Below are 20,390 nucleotides of genomic sequence, written 5' to 3'. Positions count from 1 at the left end.
AATATTCATTATTATTAATAATATTATTTATATTAGGTAATCATATTATTAATCATATTATAAATCATAATATTAATAAATTTTATGCTGAATAATTTAAAATTCTCTAGACATTTTTAAGTAAGTTTTGTATTAAGGAAAAATAACTAAATTAATCAAAATTCAAGAATATTTTTGTCATTAAATTCTGATATTCAAATTCAAACAAAAAGTTAAATGGTTAATTAAACAAAATAAACAAAACAAATGTAAAATTCTCAATTTAATTTTTTTTAAATAATTTAAGTCGTTTTTCTATATATTTGGTACCAGCATCGACGCGTTTACCCTCAGCCGCCATCTTGCTTCTCGTGTGCTGGTTTGTGAAAAGGAGGAAAAAACGAGCGAGCAAAAGAAAAATCTGTGAACTGTTTTCAGGTTTCGCGGAGTGATATTTGTGAAATTTTTGCATGTAAAGTATCAAATTCGACCGGAAAATAGTACCTGAAGCCGGGCGAATGCCACCCGAAACGATTGAACTAGTTGAAAAGTGCTTTTGATGTGATTCATTCGGTGAAAATGCATCTTTTCTGAGTGCGGGCGCCAAGCGTCCCCAATAATGTAAAAAAACTTGATTGCTTGGATATTTTGCATGGAAACTTGGTAAAAGTACGCCTAAACTGTGAAAAGTGCTCGTGGGAAGTGTTTTTCGTCGAAATAGTTCCAGAAAGGTAACATTTTTGTGAGAATTTAAACTGTCTTGTTGGCGTCATAATGCATTAAGAGGTTTCCCTCGCGTCGCGTCTTCCCTCATCCCTTTCGCATCAGTTCAAAATTTCTACCCACCACCTCACACCCCCAACATTGTCGAGAAAAAAAAAAGCTTACCTCTCGGTTTCCAATCAACTGCAGTCGCTGTTAATTCGGAGAATCCGTCCACCGGACAGCACTGAGAAAGGCCAGCCAAAATGTTCTACGCCCACATTGTGCTGGCCAAGAAGGGCCCCCTGGCCCGGATCTGGTTGGCTGCCCATTGGGACAAGAAGATCACCAAGGCGCACGTCTTCGAGACCAACATCGAGCAATCGGTCGACGGTATCATGCAGCCGAAGGTGAAGCTGGCCCTTCGGACTTCCGGCCATCTGCTGCTCGGGGTGGTCCGAATATACGCCCGGAAGGCCAAATATCTGCTGGCAGATTGTAACGAGGCGTTCGTGAAGATCAAGGTGAGTGTGCGCAGTTTTTTTCGTCCATTCTGCAAGAATGTTCATTTATTAATGTTCAAACGAGTTTCTTGATTCATTTGGAAAAATTATGTTGAACCTTATTAATTAAATTCAAATGAGAATAGGACAAATAAAATTAAAATCTGAATTCGTATAATATTTCAAAACAACAATTCTAACCATTCCCATTCTTTGCAGATGGCATTCCGGCCGGGCATGGTCGATCTGCCGGAGGAGCACCGGGAAGCGGCCGTCAATGCCATCACGCTGCCGGAGGTGTTCCACGATTTCGACACCCCGCTGCCGGAGTTGAACGACGTCGACATCGAGGCGCACTTCTCGATCAACCAATCCCGGGCCGACGAGATTACGATGCGTGAGGACTACGGTACCCTGCCAATGAACATCCACGACGACGGGTTCGGCGATATGGGTTTCGATGACACGCCGGATCTGGTTCGGGACCGCATCGAGGAACCCATGGAGGTGAGTGTTGTTACGTTGGATTGTTTATGTTTTTTTTGTTATCGTTTTATTTTTATTATTTGGATGGCTGCCTTTCTGTATGTTATCGGACCACCCTTTTTTCTAGTCTGTAAGGATTTTCGGTTTCCAATTTTAAATTTTCGTTTCCGTTTGGAAGAAGAAACCATTTGGAAAATAAATTCGGAAAAGCGCACAAAGCCATATTCTTGTTCCCGAATATTTGTTTGTACTTTTCCTTTCTTGCTCTCTCGAACCCTTTTTAAAACGATCTATCCTTTTATGGGAAAAACTAGAAAAATACAAAAGCAGTTTTATGTGTGTAAACATTTTCATATTTTTTTTTGAAACGCGAATCCAAAATCAACATGCAAAAAGTGTAGCTAATTTTCAAGTTGTTCCAAATTTATTTTCCCGTTGCGTAGTCAAAAAAAAGTTTGTTCTAATTTAGTCCACTTTAGAAAAAAAAACTCATCCAATGAACCTTTTTGCTTGATCAAGAGATCGTTTGACGATCGTGTTTTTGTTCCTTCGGAAGAACTCTCTCTCATAATCGATTCCCCTGTTTTTCTCTCTCTGTTGTTTATATATTACTTCTATTCACAATCGCGCCAATCACCACCATCTCCATCACCAAATGAAATAAATTTAAAAACTATAAAATCACACACAAAAAACCTCTCGAAAAAATTCCGAATACGGCTGGGATCTTATCGTGGCACAAAAATAAAAAAAAGGGTCTGGCACACGAATTTTCCACCGCCGAAGAGGGTGGCGCGGATCTGGACGAGATTGGTGTTGGTGGTGGTTCTTCTCTGGATGATCCGACGATCGATTTGGGAGACGACAAAAGCACAACGACGAAGGAGAAAAAAGGCCCTCGACCGCGAGCAAAGAGTTTGTACGAAGAGCTGAGCGAACAACCAGCCCAGGATACCCGATGGAATGAGTATCTTGTAAGTACCTTACCCAGCCTTCTAAACCTACGGCAACTTTTTAACGAGAGAGAGTTTTTTCTTCCATCAAGATATACCTACACACAAAACCGTTCGTAATCGTTTGGTCTGTTTTGATTTAATTTTTTTGAACCAGGGGATGTGATCTTCCGTTTTTCGAATAGAATAAATCGCCCTACCAAACTCTTATCTCCTACATCCCATAATCCTCTGTTAAAATAGCTGAAATTCAATCAAACTCTACAGAGTTTGATTTTGTATAACAACAGGAAACCTTGCTTTCCGAGGTTCGGTTCTGCTTTTTATCACCCTGTAAGAAGATGGGGTCTTTGGACTGTCCCTTTTTTGCTTCTTGCGATTCTTGGTATTGCGTGCTTTTCCTGAATTGGTTTATTCAAAGTGGTTGTAGCGAAGATGTGGGAAGTTTACCTTCGAATTTTCCAAATGATCCAAAGAATTCGTGAAAATGCTAATCAATGCATGTTGGGACGTCGTACTAATATAATCTAAGTTGTTTGCGCAGAGAAACTGTAAATAGTACTAACAATATTTCTCTAGTTTGCTTGTTTGATTTCTGAACTAAGTTAAGGAATCCTAACTGGAAGTTTATCCATTCTTTCCCCTGGTAGGATGATCTTTTTACTGATCCTGTAGCTCCGCCGCCGGATTTGGAGCAAGAAAAAGAACCTTTACCGGAAACATCACATTCAGTATTGGATTCTTTCGACCCGCATCACCCACACGCAGTGGACAACGATGGATTCGGTGATGAAGATGGTTTTGGTGCCGAGCCAGCGGCAGGATTATTTGAGGGAGATTTCTTTGCCGATGCACCATTGGTCCCGGAACCAGAACTTCCGGTTGCGCCAGTAAGTCAAGCTGCAGCTACCGATGATAGTGACGATGATGATGACCATTTCGATATGGGAGGTGCACCGTCTCCTGCGCCCAGCTCGGACAACTCGAGACCTCCATCACCCATTATGACACAGCAACTGTTGGATGATCTACAGCAACCGTCGACAAGCCAAGAACCAGGACCTTCCACCCAGATGGATTCGTCCTTGGAAGCATCAGGTCCTGGTCCAGCGGAACCTCTTTCTACTGAAGCAGCTCGTGGAGCAGAACCGGTCGAGGAAAGAATGCCGGACGACCTTGCTGCTATACCAGACGCACATGAAGCAGACGATCATGCTGCAGAACAAACTACTCTCCTGAATAATGAAGAGGAAAGTTTTGCATTGGCGCCGGTTGATGCATCTGCCCTCAAGGGAATCACCAAGAGCAAACGAAAGCGAAAACTTATTGTCGACGAAGTGAAAAACATCAGTGGCGAAGAAATGAAAAGCCAACTGGCCAACACCTCGGACATTGTTACAACACTCGATCTAGCGCCACCTACCAAAAGGCTTATGTTCTGGAAAGAAACGGGAGGTGTGGAAAAACTCTTTGCATTACCATCGCGTGACATTCCGGCAAGGTGCCTGTTCAAGAACTATCAACGGCATTTAACGTCGCGATCGATAGGAGTCGAGGAGTTCGAAGTCCTTGGCTCTCTTGATGTATTGGGCGTTGAAATTCAACCCGAACGACCAGAATCGCCACCTGTTAGACGAGGCAGGAAACGAAAGATACCACTCCAAGAGTTGCTGCCCCCAGATACGCCAATGACACCGGCTACCCCAATGACCCCCGCAACACCAGGTCCTCTGGATCAGACCACGATGGATCAGATGCGAGAAGCAGTTGAAATGCCACCTCCTACCCCCATTTCAATGGAACTCCGTGAATCGGATGTTTGCCAACCAGACCTCAGTCATAGTTTCCATCCGGACGGATCGATGATGCCACCACCCGCAACTCCTGGGCTCAGTCATTTGGGAAGTCCGAATCAAACGCCCATCGGAATGCATACACCTCTTATGATGCCACCAACGCCGGGCATGCCCAGCATACCAATGACCCCAGGAAATCTAGATCATGGTGGCCTTACACCTGCTGGACTGCCACATGGAGGCCTAACACCTGCTGGTCTCACGCACGGAAGTTTAACGCCTGCTGGACTTGCTCACGGTGGACTAACTCCTGCAGGTCTGTCCCATGGAGGCCTTACGCCGGCTGGTCTATCACATGGTGGTTTAATGTCAGACGATCTACACCCAGGAGGTATGACACCGGCTGGCCTACAGCATGGTGACTCAGGTCACGTTATGCCAGACCTGCCGGGAGCTATGACACCTCACGGGTTGGATCATGGAGGAATGACACCGCATCATTCGAGTTTGGAAAACATTGACCAACTTCCGAACCTTCATGCCGATCAAGTTTCCTCAATTCTCAACGAACCCGGGATGGAGAATTTCTCCAATCTGGGCTACGATGGACCGGCAGCCTCCCCTGCCCGAGAAGTTCTCGGCGAAGAAGTTCAAAACGAATGGAATCAAGACTACGAGTTCCCGCAATCAGTCGGAGGAGTAAGTTATGCTTATAAATGTTCCAAGAAATCCAAATTAACACTTTGCTTCTTTTCATTTTTTCCTACAGCAACAACCGAACGAGGAACAGCAGATGGACGAAACAATCGAGCAGTTCGAGGAGCGTGTGTTGAACAAACGAGCAGCGCATATGTTCTTGTCGGTGCGTTCCCGGCTGCTGAAGTGCGACAGTATGGTCCTGTCCGATATGACTCATCGGAACAACAAAAAACAGGTTGGTATTTCCCCTTTGCATTGATTTTCCAGTGATGCAATTTCTTACCAAACACTTTAATTTCCCCAGGCCGCGCAAAAGTTCTACTCGCTGTTGGTGTTGAAAAAATTCAAGGCGTTGGAAATTTGCCAAACGCAACCGTACGCTGACATTGTCATCACCCGAGGGCCGCTTTTCGAGAATCCAAAGCTGTAAAGTCACAGCTATCAGATGAACGACTACAAAATCCCCCTAATGCATGTTCAGTTTTTCTATTAACATTTTTTGTCTCTAAAGCTTGGTAGGGGAAAAAACGAAGATTGGTTTAAGCAAAAAATAGTTTTGAGGTATTAACAGTGAACGTTTTTATACATCCAATATTCTATAGCAGGCTTAAGATCGAAAGAATTGAAATGCTTTTGCATTGTGTTTTATCAATTTTTATTGTTGCATTAAATGACTGGAAGTTATGGCGAAAGTGTAAATAATGAAATTTATCTATTCAGTTTTGCTTCCGACGGCGGAACGTATGGCAGGAAAATGATTCGGTCGATTGGTTTATTTCTCTGAAAATGTAAGAATCGACTTTGATAACATTTTTCTATGTTGTTGTTATTTTTCCCTTAAACTAGAGAGTAAAAATAAATTATTATCATTTTCAGCGATACAGCCAAAATTTAGCTGTTTAAATCATAATCTTTAGTGATTTTAAAACACACAAGAAACGCTGATGATCTGTAAAATAAAACAAACATAATTAAGCACCTTCTTTTTCAACTATCACTTTGTACATATTGATTTAGCTGGTAAAGCACTAGCATTTAAAACCATTGTACGCAAACAAAACACAAACAAATTGAAAAAGCTCTGCTATCAGCAGTCGAAAGTACTAACAAAGCTAGTGGTTAAGATAAAACAAGAATTTAAACTGAACAAGATAGGAATGAATGAAAATAAGTTTCAACCAAACTTTTAGATATGAAGCCAACGCTGCTCGGCAGTGGAAGGTCATCAGTTTAATCATGTAGCTGAAATTGAATCCAAAATCACATTTGAACCTGCATAGTGCGGCCGTTAGTTTGAACCCGACAAATGTTAGCGATAGAAACTCTAGATTTTTTTTTTCAAAAAAATAAAAAAAAACTCGAAAGGACCCATTGCAAAGGTAAAATACAAAAGAAATAACCCTATGTAAAGAATTATAATGTTGGAATAAAATAAAAGAAATATTCATATGCAAAAAAAAGAGTTGCGTAGTTTCTTGTAGAGAAATTCATGATAAATTGATAAATTTATTTTGCTTCACGACTGTGACTACCTTTGAAGTCAAATGTTTTCAACTACAATCAAATCAAACTCAGATAAGAATATGGCTATCGGTAGTTTGATCCAATCACTCCAATCTCCTATAAGTGAACTAGGTACAGATTGTTGTTCAGATAACCAAGTAATGAGGCCAAGGGCACATATCTTAGGGGACTTAGTCGAAGGTAATGGTACAAAGCGGTATGGTATTAAAGGCCCCTAAATTGCCTAGCACAGCGCCAGCCCTTTTTCGATGCCCTTCTGGATTCCACTCGGGCGCCTCTCTGCAATTCGCGTTCTGATCTCTTAGCAGCGTGTGCCCAATCTATCTCCAATTAGGTTCCCGAATATTTCTGGGGTGCTTTTTGATGACACCGGCGTGCAGTTCTACGCATATGTGCAATAAGTTCCGCACCCGTACAACAATAACGCGTGACCGCCAAATGTTTCGGAGACTCGCAGTCGCAAATCGGGCCTTTCTGATTCGGGTTTCGGCGTCTTTCTTGATACCATCATTAGGCGTTATCTGGCTACCAAGATACTAGAAGCACTCCACTTTCTCCTAGCTGCCGTGAGATTGGAAGGATTTTATGTGTTAATTTCTATCGACTTGGTATTTCCGACATTGACTTGCTGATCTGGAGCTCACTCTGCTAGCTAGCAAATTAGTGGGGCTTATTCTGTGAATTACGTGACGTCACGCAGATGCAAAAGTAGAATCGCCAATGTAGTAGGTTGTTTATCCCATTTGGACTGAGCTACAGTTTCGATGTTGACGATCCATGTCTATAAAAGAAAGCGAAGAAGACAGAAGCAGTCCCCCATTGGTTCGTTTCGAGTCGCCGATGCGACAAGTTGTGTAGTGCGTTTGCTCCGAGATTTTACCAGTTAGCTGATTGTCTCTATCGCAGACATCCAAATCTAAGGATTTTCTCTAACCGTTTCAAGTGCACCGACCTTTATTGCTATATTGTGAAATAGCTTCGGTCATCGTATGGCGGAATCCTTTCCGCCCTGGGGAGGAGTGTCCGGCCCTCCCAATAAAAACTCCAGGACGATTCCCAACTGGATGGACCCAAACCATCTTCATGGCGAGGCCCAATTCCTTCTACTGAAACCGGCCAACGAACAAACAAAACTACCCCAAAACCCGTTTGTTATTGCTAAATCAATCGACCGGGTCGCCGGCCGTATTGACAAAGCAAGCCCCACTGACGGAGGAAAATCTATCCTTCTTACCATCCGAAGTCAAAAACAATGCGACCAGCTTCTCCAAATGAAAGAGCTAATCGACGGCACTCCGGTCTCCGTCGAGCTTCATCCTACAAGAAACCAGTGTCAGTGTGTAGTTTCCTGTCGTGAGGTCGCGGATCTCGACGAAATCGATATCTGCAAAGCTCTTCAAGACCAAAATGTGACCAAGGTTCATCGCTTCACTAGGAAGGTCGAAGGTAAAACTGTCCCCACGCATACGATGGTGCTCACTATCCGAGGTACAGTTCCCCCGAATTACGTCTGGTTTGGCTACCTACGTGTTGCTACCAGGCCTTACTACCCTCGTCCCATGCAGTGCTTTCTGTGTGGGAAGTTTGGTCACACCAAAGTTCGATGCCCCAATCAACCCATCTGCCCAACCTGTGGCGAAAACGAAATCCACCAAAAGTGTCCGAATCCCGCCCACTGTGTCAACTGCCTAGGCGACCATCCTACTATCAACCGGGAATGTCCCAACTTCCAACACGAACAGAACATCATCCTCCAACGTGTGGACCTGGGTATTTCCCATCCCGATGCTGTCAAGCAGTATCGATCCCGCCTCAATGCAGCCACCAACTCAAAACTCCAGCTTCGCCTCGATAACGCCAAATCGACAACCCCTGCCGAAGAAACCAGGATCAAATCACTCGAGAAGCAGATTGCTATCCTCCTCGAGAAAAACGCCCAACTCCAAGCCCGAATCCTCGAGATCGAGAAGCGAAACAGCATCAGCGAAGACTCGGACACCACCCTAACCGACACCAACAGCGAAGCTTCGATGGACATCGAAGACCACTCCCCAAGCGTCAACTCTACCCCAAAGCGTGGCCGAGGCTCTGAATCCCCCGACCAAACTTCACCAGTGAGAAATACCAAAACCAGAAAATCTACTCAACCCAACCCCCCGAGGTACGACACCAAAACCAGTTCTCGCACCCCCCCAGGTATCGATCATAGCCGCCCCATCCCTCCCTCAACCAAAGGGTAAGTCCAACTACTTTTACTTCTTCCACTTAAACACCATCACAACAACTGCTCATCTTAAATCCCCCTGATTGCAATGGCTGCCAATAACCCAACCCAGAAAACCATCACCAATTTTGCCATCCAGTGGAACATATTTGGACTAAAAACTCGTCTCCCAGAAATTCAATTACTTACCGCCAAATTTTCCCCTATAGTTATTGCCCTCCAAGAAACCCTTCTCCCTCCATCTTCTGTACCCCACAATTTGATCAAAGGCTATCATCTACACACTTTGAAATCCCCCCAAGACCCTCACAGTAGAGGCGTTGGACTTGGAATTAAAAACGGTTATCCATACTCCCCTGTTACCATCCAATCTACTTTAAATGTAGTCTGCGCACGACTTGAGGCTCCAATAAAAATATCCGTCGTTTCGCTATACGCCTCACCATCCCTCTCGTTTGAAGCTTTTGCCAAAGGCTTAGAGGATCTTATTCCCCAAATTCCTACGCCCATGTTAATTCTTGGTGACCTCAATGCTCACTCAACTGACTGGGGCGGAAAAAGAATCGACCGAAGAGGTCGCTTTCTTGAAGATTTTGCTTTAGCTAACAGCCTTACTATACTGAATGATGGCACCCACACCCGAATCTGCTCTCACACTGGCAACACATCCGCTATAGACCTTAGCCTCCTATCATGGTCGCTCGGGCCCAAACTCAGATGGTCTGTCCTTGAAGACAACGGCAGAAGTGATCATTTCCCTATACTCCTGAAACTTGTTCATCCCACCCCCACAGTCGCCACCAGACCCCGATGGTGATATCAAGACGCTGACTGGTTTGGCTATCAAAACTATATTGATGATCTTATCCCCCTGAAAAATCCTACTACCATCCTCTCCTTTAATGAGATCCTCTTGGACGCTGGCTCCAAATTCGTCCCTCGAACAACTGGCACACCTGGTAAATCAGCAGTCCCATGGTGGGGCCCCGATGTACGAGAAGCTGTTAAGAAAAGGAGGAAAGCACTTCGACTACTGAAACGCATACCAAATGACGATCCCCGAAAACAAAACGCCTTATCCGACTTTAAAAATGCCAGATCATCAGCCCGATTAGCTGTTCGTTTAGCTAAAACTAACTGCTGGCAGAAGTTCACCGAGGAGATCCACCCCAATACCCCCTCCAAGGTTCTGTGGGACAAAATTAAGGTTCTAAACGGCGAACCCCGTAAAAACCAGTTCCATCTCCTTCTGAACAGCCAATACACCAACGATCCCTCCCTTCTCGTCGAAGCCTTCAGCCAACACTTTTCCTCAACAGCACCCTCCCCCAACTGTCTTGCTCCCTCCGATCAATCTTCCTCAACCGACCTCCACTATCCCCCTCCTTTCCCCTCACTCAACCCCAACGATCAAATCTACAACACCGAATTTAGCTTTAACGAGCTCTCTTCTGCCCTTCACAAGGTTAAAGGCCTCTCTTCTGGGCCTGACGATATAGGGTACCCCTTTTTAAAAAATCTATCCCCCTCAGCGAAAATCACGTTTCTTGGTATAATTAATAACACCTGGAATACCGGCAACATCCCCGAAACCTGGAAACGTGGTCTAGTCGTACCAATCCCTAAACCCCAAAAAGACCCCTGCAATATTGACAGTTACCGTCCTATCACCCTTCTAGATTGTGCAGGGAAAATCATGGAAAGGATGGTCAACCATCGTCTGATCACCATACTAGATCAAAACAACCTCCTGAGCAACTATCAGTTTGCTTTTCGCCCTGGCCGATCCACGGACGATTATCTCTGTCACCTTGAAAATATCCTCGAGAGTGCGCTAGAACAACACCAACACATCGAACTCCTGTCTTTAGACCTATCTAAGGCATTCGATCGAGTAAACCAAAGCACCATTCTCAGTTCCCTACGTAAATGGAAAATTGAAGGACGTTTATTCCAATACATCCAAAGCTTCCTTTCGAACAGAACAATTCAAGTTCTCGTAAACGCTACCCTATCCAATCCCAAACCTGTTAAAACCGGGGTCCCCCAGGGATCAGTCATCGCACCGACCCTCTTCCTAATAGCCATAAACTCTATCTTTGATATCATCCCCGACAACATCAAAATTCTAGTCTACGCTGATGACATTCTTCTGATTTCAATTTCCCCATTTGCACGGATGGCACGAAAACGACTGCAAACCGCTTTGAATGTTGTTGCCGACTGGGCTCCCTCTGTCGGGTTTCAGTTCTCTCCGGAAAAATCTAAGCTCCTACACCTTGACCCGAATCGTAAGAAACTTAAGAAAATCCCTCCCATCACCATGTTTGAACAACCTATTCCCCTGGTTCATTCCTTCCGACTACTTGGGGTCTGGATTGATGACCATCTCAATTTCAAACACCATCTAGACCAAGTTAGAAAGAATGCCACTAATAAAATCAATATCTTACGCATTCTGAGCAAATCATCCAGCCTCGCAAATCGCGACTCTCTAATACGATTTCTACACGGATGGCTTCTACCAGCGGCTCTCTACGGTCTGGGCATTGTCAGTCGGGCCGGTCCCACCCTCTGCCAGAAACTGCAGCCAATATACAATCGATGCATAAGAACTATCAGCTCGGCATTTATCACCAGCCCAACTTTATCGTTGATGGCCGAAAGTGGTCAAATCCCTTTCAATTATCTGATTGCCAAAAATCTCACATCTAAATCCATACGCTGGCTAGCAACTGGCGGAGACAGGGATTCACCCCTTATTGCCCGCACTGACGCCTTTCTCAAAGACCTCACCAACATTCCTATCCCGGACATTTGCCAAAGGAGAATCACTGCGTTTCGGTACTGGACCGAAAAAACTCCTTCTGTTGACCTCTCCCTATCTCACTCTATCAAGGCAGGTCAAAACTCTGCCACTGTCCTACCCCACTTCTACAGCCTTGTTGAAAGAAAATACCGCAATGATCCCCACATATTCACCGATGGGTCAAAATCCACTGATGGGAAAGTCGGCTGTGGTATCCACGATCTGAACAACAATCGCAGCATTGGTCTGCCCCCACAGTGCTCTGTATTCAGCGCAGAAGCTTTCGCCCTACTTAATTCCCTCCAACACTCCCACCCTAACTCTAACCCCCCAATAATCTTCTCCGACTCTGCGAGCGTGCTTAAAGCCATTTTATCAGGCAACATAAAGCACCCCTGGATCTCTTCCATCAGCGATATTGCACTTGATAAAAGGGCAACCCTGGTGTGGATACCTGGCCATGCAGGTATTCCAGGTAACGAGGCTGCCGACCGGCTTGCATTTGAAGGCTCCAACATGGCCCCTATCGAAGTGCCCATCCCACAACAAGACGCCTACCGATTTGTGAAAACCCAACTAGCGCTCGCCTGGGAAAAAACCTGGTTCAACAACCGAACCGCTAAATTACGCGAAGTAAAAAATTGTCCCCAACGGTGGATTGACCGCACAAACCCTATAGAAAAACGTGCTCTTACACGACTTCGGATTGGCCATACCAAACTAACCCACTCATACCTCCTCGATAAAGAGGACCCCCCTATTTGCCCCTCCTGCGACTGCTTAGTTACAGTTCGCCACATCCTAATTGACTGCGTAATTTACGCTAGACAGAGGACTGTCTGTCAGCTAGGCGACAATCTTCGCCTAGTTCTCTCCAACTGCCCCTCAGAAGAAGGCAAATTGATTGAATTTTTAAAAAGTTCTAAACTACTTGATGATCTGTAGAAAAAGGAAAAAAAAAAAAACAAAAAAAAAAACAAAACAAAACCAAAAAAAAGAAAAAGAAAAAAAAAACACAAAAACAAAAACAAAAAATCCAAAAAGATTTGAACACAGAAACAAAAGGAATTGGGAAGAATGACAGCTTGCTGTTAAATTCCTTGAAAAAAAAAAAAAAAAAAAGAAGCAGTCCCTGGCCAGATAGTGCCATTTACTTAAAAAATACTGGAGGAGGGAGGATTTTCACAATTATCAGCTCGCGGGTCCGAAATTTGTCCGAAATAAAACGTAAATGTAAATCACGTTTCAAACAGCAGAAGCCTCAATCATACCAACTAAACGATCTACCCATAGGGTACAGAACAAATCTTCAAACCGCCACCGGAAATGGTTGATCGGAGATCGTGTTGTTTTTTTTCTGTTTTGATTGTCATGCTCGTACCTACCTAGTTCATGATCAAAGCGCCAAAACTCTTGACTTTGAGCTGATTCTACGCTACGTCAGTTGGCGCGCGCGCGCGCTTAAAACCTATCCAGCCACCACAACCATGTACGCCTCGCGCGACAAACTTAGCCGTTGTTGGTTGTCGCGTGCATGCGACATCGTTCTCTCGAAGCTAAGCTCAGCGTTTCGTCGATATAGGTTTAGAATTTTGTCACAGAATAGTTAGTGTCGCTAGGACTGAGTCGGAACTGTATAGATATCCAACGGCGTTGTTGATAGTTCGGTAGTTACCTATGTTGATAGTTGCATTCGCGCAAACTGCCACTGGAAAACGGCAGGCCCGAGACGATTAGTCTCGCGGTGACCGTCCCGCCGATCGGTTCAAGTTTTCGGGTTTCAGGGAAAAGTTAGCTTCCAAATTGCTTCCAGAGGTTGCAAGTCTCGTTCAAGTGTTGTGCTACAGGAAGAAACGGATGGCACGTTTAAGCGCCAAGTGATTATTGATTCCCGCAGTCCTAATTCGGCAAAAGACCACCCAACCAACAACGACGGTAGAAAAGTTTTCTCACGTCCAAGCTGCCCGAATCGCGGATTGATCCATCTTGAGGGGACAACGATTTCTCCTCATTACTGGATACCTTGGACACAGAATATAACGAATATAATCTCGAGCAAATTGTTGACAATTTTAAGTTTACGAGTTTAAATTGGATTTACGCCCGTCAAGCACAGTTGGATTTTCGCAGCGCGGATGCTGTGATGTGTCGTTGGAAACAACTGAGCCTATGGCCTGAGTAACGAGGCTTAGATTTCGGCTTAGTTTTATTCAGTGATTGGTTTTTGTTTACGCAAGGTTAAAATTTGGATGAAGCGCATGGGCAAGAGGGTTGAGAAGTAGTTTGATCTCAAAGTTTTTAAACTAACTTAAAATTCTTATCACTTTAAAAACTTAAACTTTAAAAAGATAAAAAAAATAACTCTAATTGTGATCTCAGATTTTAGAAGCTAAACTTGAATTTCTTAATTCTCATTGAGATACTACTTGGACCTCAGGAACAAAAATCGAAATCTGCATTCAGTTCTAGAATTTAAATTCAGAATCAGAATCAGTCTAGTGGAAGTCAGGTGAAGAACTTAGTCTGAAAATTCTTAGTAAGAGTAATTTTGAACTAGAATTTGGAATCAAAACTCTCCACCAGAATGTGCATCAAAGTCGAAAATCTTCATTTAAATATGAAAAACGAAATTCAGTTTATGTTATGAAAATAAGATTATTTAAAGTGAACCTGTTGAACTTCATCCAAAATAGGATTTTTGGCTCTAAAAAAGGTACGAGTGATTTCTCATTTGAGTACAAATTTGTTATTTGCTACGACAAAAACAGAAAAAAATGTCCCTCGCCGGGAGATCTTTTCCCCGGCCAGGTTTGAGCGCCCTTCAGATTTTGACATGACAGCAAAGCATTTGTTATGATAAAGCCAATGTGCTAAATTGAATTTTCTAAATTGTCGTCTCCTCATGCATTCTCTCCCTCTAGTGTGGTCGTTTACTATTCCGGATTCACCACGAGCATTCCGGAGGAATTCGCACGGGTAGTAAAAGGCAACATTTGTAGGGTATTTCGAGGCAACTTGTCATTTTTAGGGTCGAAATAAATCTTCGATTGCATCAACGAGTGTTTTACATTCTTTGAATGCAACATTCTGGACACAGACTTCAGACGAGGGCTTATTGGAAGCATGCTAGAGAAAATAATTAACGGTCTCTGGAACAAAAAAATATATGAAGAAAATAAGTTCATTAATAGCTAAATCTTTTTTTAGAGCATTAAATTGAAGAAATAGTGCATACATTTCTATAAAAGTTTTGTTTAGAATTTTTGTTAATATGAGGTTCAGCTTAAACCGAACTACTCCAGAAGCTGATTGCTTACACGATTATGGCTAATACGACACAGAACTTGAACTAGAACGACCATTTTGGATCTGCCAACTGTGTGCACTGAACTTCCGACGGGAATCACCCAGCACATCAGAAGCACGTCTTACCTGTAGGCCTGTCAGCAATCGAAAGAGGGCGACACAACGATGAGTGAGATCTCGTATGGAATGATATATGACGTGTTGCCAGAATATATTTATTAGAACGTTGTCAGTACTTATTGCGCTACTTTATTATTGAGCTACTTTCTAACGAGGGGTACTCACATACTCACATCTCCCTTCCTCTCCATAAATGACCTTTTTTGTAAGAAAAAAGGTTATAGAGAAAGAGAGAGAGAAAAAAAGGGAACCTTCTTGGAAAAGCACAAGCTAACTAACCAATTTATTTCATACTCTTTCTTCTCCTAAGTGTCCAATCCAACAGACGAAATTACTATTATTCCTGTTATGTAGTTCTATCGCTATCTGACCATTTTTTTTTGAAAAAAAAAAACAAATAACATCATAAGGCATTCATCAAAAGTTTACTCATCTAAATATGAGCCTGCCCATTTACCGAATTTAACATTCAGCATATTTGCCAATACTTAAGAGTAAACAAATCGCTCAGGGATAGTGCATTGATTTTCTGAAACGGTAAATGAAACAACCTTTTGTTTTACTCTCAAAACAAACTCTTTAATTTAACACCGAAAATAACAAATTCAATTTTTGGTAAAAAAACAAAGTATTATTTCTTTAATACCTTTTTGTCTTCTTCTTCATCGTCGGTCCAACCCGGTGGGGTGGCTCGATCCGTATTACGTTGTACGTTGTTAACCCGTCGCTTCGGGCACTTTGCAACGAAATGTCCGCGTTCACCACACCCATTACAGGTTTTACCTAGAGCTGGGCAAGTAGTTTCACTTCTGTGTGCGGGACGGTTGCATAGGTGGCAACGACCACGGCGTTCTTCGACCCGGCGATCAGGGCCACGGAATCGCTTCGGCTGAAATTGGCTGTTCCGATTGCTATCTCGGTCACGCTTGCGGTACAGCTCGGACGGCCGCTTCCAGTTTCTTCGCTGGACGACGGCAATGTCGGAACCACTGGGTTGATTCGTTTCGGCTTCATATGCTTCCTCTCTCGTTGCTGATTGGACTATGAAGTTGATGTCATAATTGTATATCCTTGCTGACTTCGTTAGGTCCTTATTACGTAGCCCTTTCAGCAACTGCGCCCTGACGAAGCGTTCTTGGTCGACGGGGCTGTAACCGCATAACCTCACCTTTTCTTGTAGTCTGGCGTGGTAAGCGATAGCCGACTCCGCACAACCTTGTTTCATCGCTGCGAACGCCTCATGTTCCGCGGCTGTGTCCGTCATGGATTGAAGGTAACCACGAATATTGTTTACAAAGATCGAGTAACAATCGGGCTCCGCCAAACTTGGTTTCAGTTTAGCTGCTCTAACGATGCCTTGGAGCTCTTGCCCCAGACATAGAAATAAAAGCTTAGATCTTTGCGCTGAGCTAACGGCATTTCCCAACGAAGCTGCAATGTCGAAATTTTCTATGAAGCGATTCCACTCCTCCCACATTATATTGGCCGGAATGCCGGAGGGGAATGGCTTGATGTGGTCCCATCTCACGGCAACTTGGGCACCTTCAACACGGTCACTAGAATTCTGCGAGACACTCCAATTTTCTTCGACGATGGGGCGAGGAACAACACCGGGCTTTTCATATTCATTCAGCTTATTGGTCAAATCCTCAATCACTTTCCGCATGCGATCCAGCTCTTCGACAATTTCGGACGATTTCTTCCCTGCTATCTTCGGCGATGTGTCATTTTTCTCGGAAGGTTCCGGACCATTTTTATCCTCGGCTTCGCTGGATTCGCACAACGATGTTGATGAATCCGATTCATCGGAAGTCACACAGTCTCCACTTTCTTCATCCTGTTGGTCACGGGCATTGCTATGCTCGCTTTCTTCATCCGGGAATGCACCGAAAATGAAGCGATGCGGCTCCTGTTGTTCGCTGTCCGAGTCATTAGCAATTCGTACATATTTTCCTTTATCCTCCATTTTGAAGCTAGTAGTTAAAACTGTAATCTCTTTGGTGAACTCTCGCAATCATACCCTGAAAGCACCAACAAAACATTACAATGTTGATTTTTTTTTGGCTTATTTCTCAAAAACACATTTTTCTAAAGTTCTTCAAATCCGATTCTTTTAAATACCACTGCTGAAAACGTTTTCCTCATACATTTTGATTTCATTCCGATGCGTATCAGAGCTTTCTTATATTGTTGTAGGAGAGAAACCTCGGTCCACCTCTTTTGTTTTTTTTTTTTAATTTCTGGCTCAAAACAAAACTTGAATCAGCTCAAGATTTTCTTTAACCTCTGTGGTTAATATGGAGGTGAAGACAGTTCACTTCAAACACGATTAACCTAAATCGTCAAACACTTTCAGAAAACCTCCGCGGTTTATTAACGAATGGAAACGGTCCATGTCGTGCTTATTTTGCAATCCTTGCCGAATAGGTGAAAACGGTTCACTTCTATTGCTTGATTTTCAATGAAACTTGAATCGACTCAAGATTTTCTCTAACCTCCTCGGTTAACATAAAGGTGAAAACAGTTCACTTCAAACACGATTAACCTAAATCGTCAAAGACTTTCGAAAAACCTCCGCGGTGTATTTACGAATGGAAACGGTCCATGTCGTTCTCATTTTGCAATTCTTGCCGAATAGGTGAAAACGGTTCACTTCTATTGCTTGGTTGTTAATGAAACTTGAATCGACTCAAGATTTTCTCTAACCTCCTCGGTTAACATGAAGGTGAAAACAGTTCACTTCAAACACGATTAACCTGAACCGTCAAATTTTCAAACACTTTTCAGAAAACCTCCTCGGTTCATTAACGAGTGGAAACAGTCCAAATCGTTCTCACTGTGATATCACTCGATAGAAAGAATAAAGTCTGCAAGTGTCTCACTAATGCAAAATATTTTTAAGCCTCCACGGATAGTCCGCTTTGTTCTCTATAGTTTCCAGCAAAACGTTTTCTTCACTCGATTTTTCTCGGCGCCATTTTGTTTTCACCACGTGTCAAAGGAAACAAAACACTTTTTAATTCCCTTCCATGCTGAGTGATTCCCGTGTCTACTATTCTGTTTTTGTTTGAATCTTTACCAGGTAATCAATTAAAAACAATATCCTGGCATTGATCGCCAAAATGTGTGCACTGAACTTCCGACGGGAATCACCCAGCACATCAGAAGCACGTCTTACCTGTAGGCCTGTCAGCAATCGAAAGAGGGCGACACAACGATGAGTGAGATCTCGTATGGAATGATATATGACGTGTTGCCAGAATATATTTATTAGAACGTTGTCAGTACTTATTGCGCTACTTTATTATTGAGCTACTTTCTAACGAGGGGTACTCACATACTCACACCAACCAGATGCTCTCTCAAGCAAGCAGACTCGGACCCTGTATTGTCGCAAGTGTAAACTTATGTTCTTGGCTATTATTTTAACAAGTGTCGTTTATTCTAATTGTAGCCATCACTTCTCGTGCAGTGTAGTTGGATTACATTTTATTTGCGTCTAGCTGAAACGCTACAGTCGAGTGAATTCGAAAATAGTTTTCATGTCCTGAAATGCGTTTTCCTCGGCTCAAAATTGACTTTCTTGTTGGTGAAGTATTCAAAAACAGGAACAGTTTCTAACCCAACAAAGTGTCCTTAAAAGAGAACTAACTTCAGAATGTCTGCACTTGATGGTACATAGTTGACACTAGAATAGAATGTTTATTATATTTTCTTATCCTCGCCTACTTACTGTGAAAGTCGGAGAATCTTGTGTTTCTAGCAATCTTGGGTTGGCATGCTTAGTTGCAAAAGTAAAGAACAAGGAAGCATATTTATTTTTCCTTCAAGTTTCGCAACTATTTCATGTTGCATTCAAGAGGGTTTCTTTTAATTGTCTTTTCACAAAGTTTCGTCATATCACATTTGGGGCTGTTCAGATACCACGTGGACAGAAAAATTTGATTTTTGACCCTCTCCTCCCCCTCCGTGGACATTAGGCAAACTCCTACCCCTCTCCCCGAATGTCCACGCGAACAGATTTGAAATTGTTTTTTTTTCTAAATCTAATTTGACTCAAAACACTACTTTTTGCCTTTTTGTCATTGAAATGGCTGATTTGAAAAAAAAACGTATAAGCATTTTCTGATATAAAAATAATTTTAAAAATTTGAAATTTCTAAATTATCATATTTATCACTTGCTTTCAGGTGGCTACTAATTAGTTAAACTTAAACTGGAAAGCTGTGCAATGATTCAAACATCTTCATATTTATCCACGTTTAGAAAATATTTTGGAAATAAGTATGTCCACGTGGACATGGCCCAAACCCATACCCCCTTCTCCGTGGACAAGCGTGGACATTTCCATACACCCTCTCCCCCTTTATTTGTCCATGCACGCGGTTTGTAAACGGTCGTTTATAAAGAAGTTTTAAAGGTTTGAAGAAGGTTTAAAGCTTTCTCTTACTGATAGAGGTTTTGTCGTTAATCCAGTTTTGACTGTACTTTTTACCCCTACATTTATGCAATACCATCATGAATTTTTCAAATATAAGAGTTATAGGCAGAGTAGGTGTACATCGTCTCAAGGTTTTCGCCCCCTTTCTTAAAAATAACTAAAGTGGAATTTTTGAATTGAGGCCCTTGGAGCCAAAGGTGTTGGAATAAGTGCAGCTTATTTCGAGAAAGTACGCTTTTAAGTTTTTGTGTTTGGCCATTTTTCATATATTTTTCGGAAATTCATATTTTTCTACCCCATCTTCGATTATTCCGAAAAATTTCAAAGGGGAGAATAAATAAAATTTAAGGTATTTTATTGAAAAATTTGATAACTTTTCCTAAAATTCGAACATTTGAAAGAGCAAAAGGGAAACTGAGAAAGATGAGAATTGTATCACCATTTTTTGTCGAGATTTTTCAGATTTTCGAATTAAAATAATTCGATTTTTTGTTATGAATGTTGCATGTAAGCTTTTGTCCAATTTGTTCCAATTTATGAAAATTTGCTCCTTGTGAGGTTCCTGCTCCAAGTGACAAAAGAAGGATTTCAAATTTGTTCCGGCCTAATTAAATTGATAAAAATCTGAAAAAATGGACTTATTTAAATATTTAATTTAGTTTGAAATACGAAGAATCGTGGCATTATTAGCTCAAAATCGATCATTTTTGCACTTATACCCCTTTAGCTCTAAGGGTCTTAATTATATTTTGGATACTATCCGAAATACTCGCTTTTGAAGGAAGTATTTTCTGAACGAAGTTTTAGTTGAACAGCTACTTACCTATACCGAAATTAACAAATATTTG

General features: G+C 42.5%; 3 protein-coding genes across 5 annotated transcripts in view; all 3 read left to right on the top strand.

Moving 5' to 3' along the window:
- Positions 1–353: 353 nt before the first annotated feature.
- Positions 354–6,565, top strand: LOC129745425 (double-strand-break repair protein rad21 homolog). Of its 2 annotated transcripts, XM_055738500.1 has the most exons (7): positions 354–710; positions 892–1,205; positions 1,404–1,691; positions 2,426–2,644; positions 3,274–5,118; positions 5,189–5,353; positions 5,423–6,565. In XM_055738500.1, the coding sequence occupies exons 2-7, from the start codon at positions 948–950 to the stop codon at positions 5,546–5,548; spliced, it is 2,901 nt and encodes a 966-aa protein (XP_055594475.1). In that variant the 5' UTR covers positions 354–710; positions 892–947; the 3' UTR covers positions 5,549–6,565. The 2 variants fall into 2 exon arrangements, with proteins under 2 accessions (XP_055594475.1, XP_055594483.1); XM_055738508.1 differs by lacking the exon at positions 2,426–2,644 and having other exon boundaries at positions 355–710.
- Positions 6,566–10,571: 4,006 nt separating this feature from the next.
- Positions 10,572–12,620, top strand: LOC129738330 (uncharacterized). The gene has a single exon (XM_055729515.1). The coding sequence runs from the start codon at positions 10,572–10,574 to the stop codon at positions 12,618–12,620; it is 2,049 nt and encodes a 682-aa protein (XP_055585490.1).
- A 779-nt stretch (positions 12,621–13,399) lies between these two features.
- The window catches only part of LOC129745412 (tetracycline resistance protein, class A-like), a 47,449-nt gene continuing 40,458 nt past the window's right edge, over positions 13,400–20,390 (top strand). For both annotated transcript variants that reach the window (XM_055738482.1, XM_055738489.1), the window contains exon 1: positions 13,400–13,610. The gene's annotated coding sequence lies outside the window, so the exon portion shown is untranslated. The remainder of the gene's footprint in view (positions 13,611–20,390) is intronic.

This window comes from Uranotaenia lowii, chromosome 1 (assembly GCF_029784155.1).
Source record: "Uranotaenia lowii strain MFRU-FL chromosome 1, ASM2978415v1, whole genome shotgun sequence".
Lineage (NCBI taxonomy): Eukaryota > Metazoa > Arthropoda > Insecta > Diptera > Culicidae > Uranotaenia > Uranotaenia lowii.
Note: the sequence above shows the minus strand (reverse complement) of the source record. Positions and strands in the feature narration are given on the sequence as shown.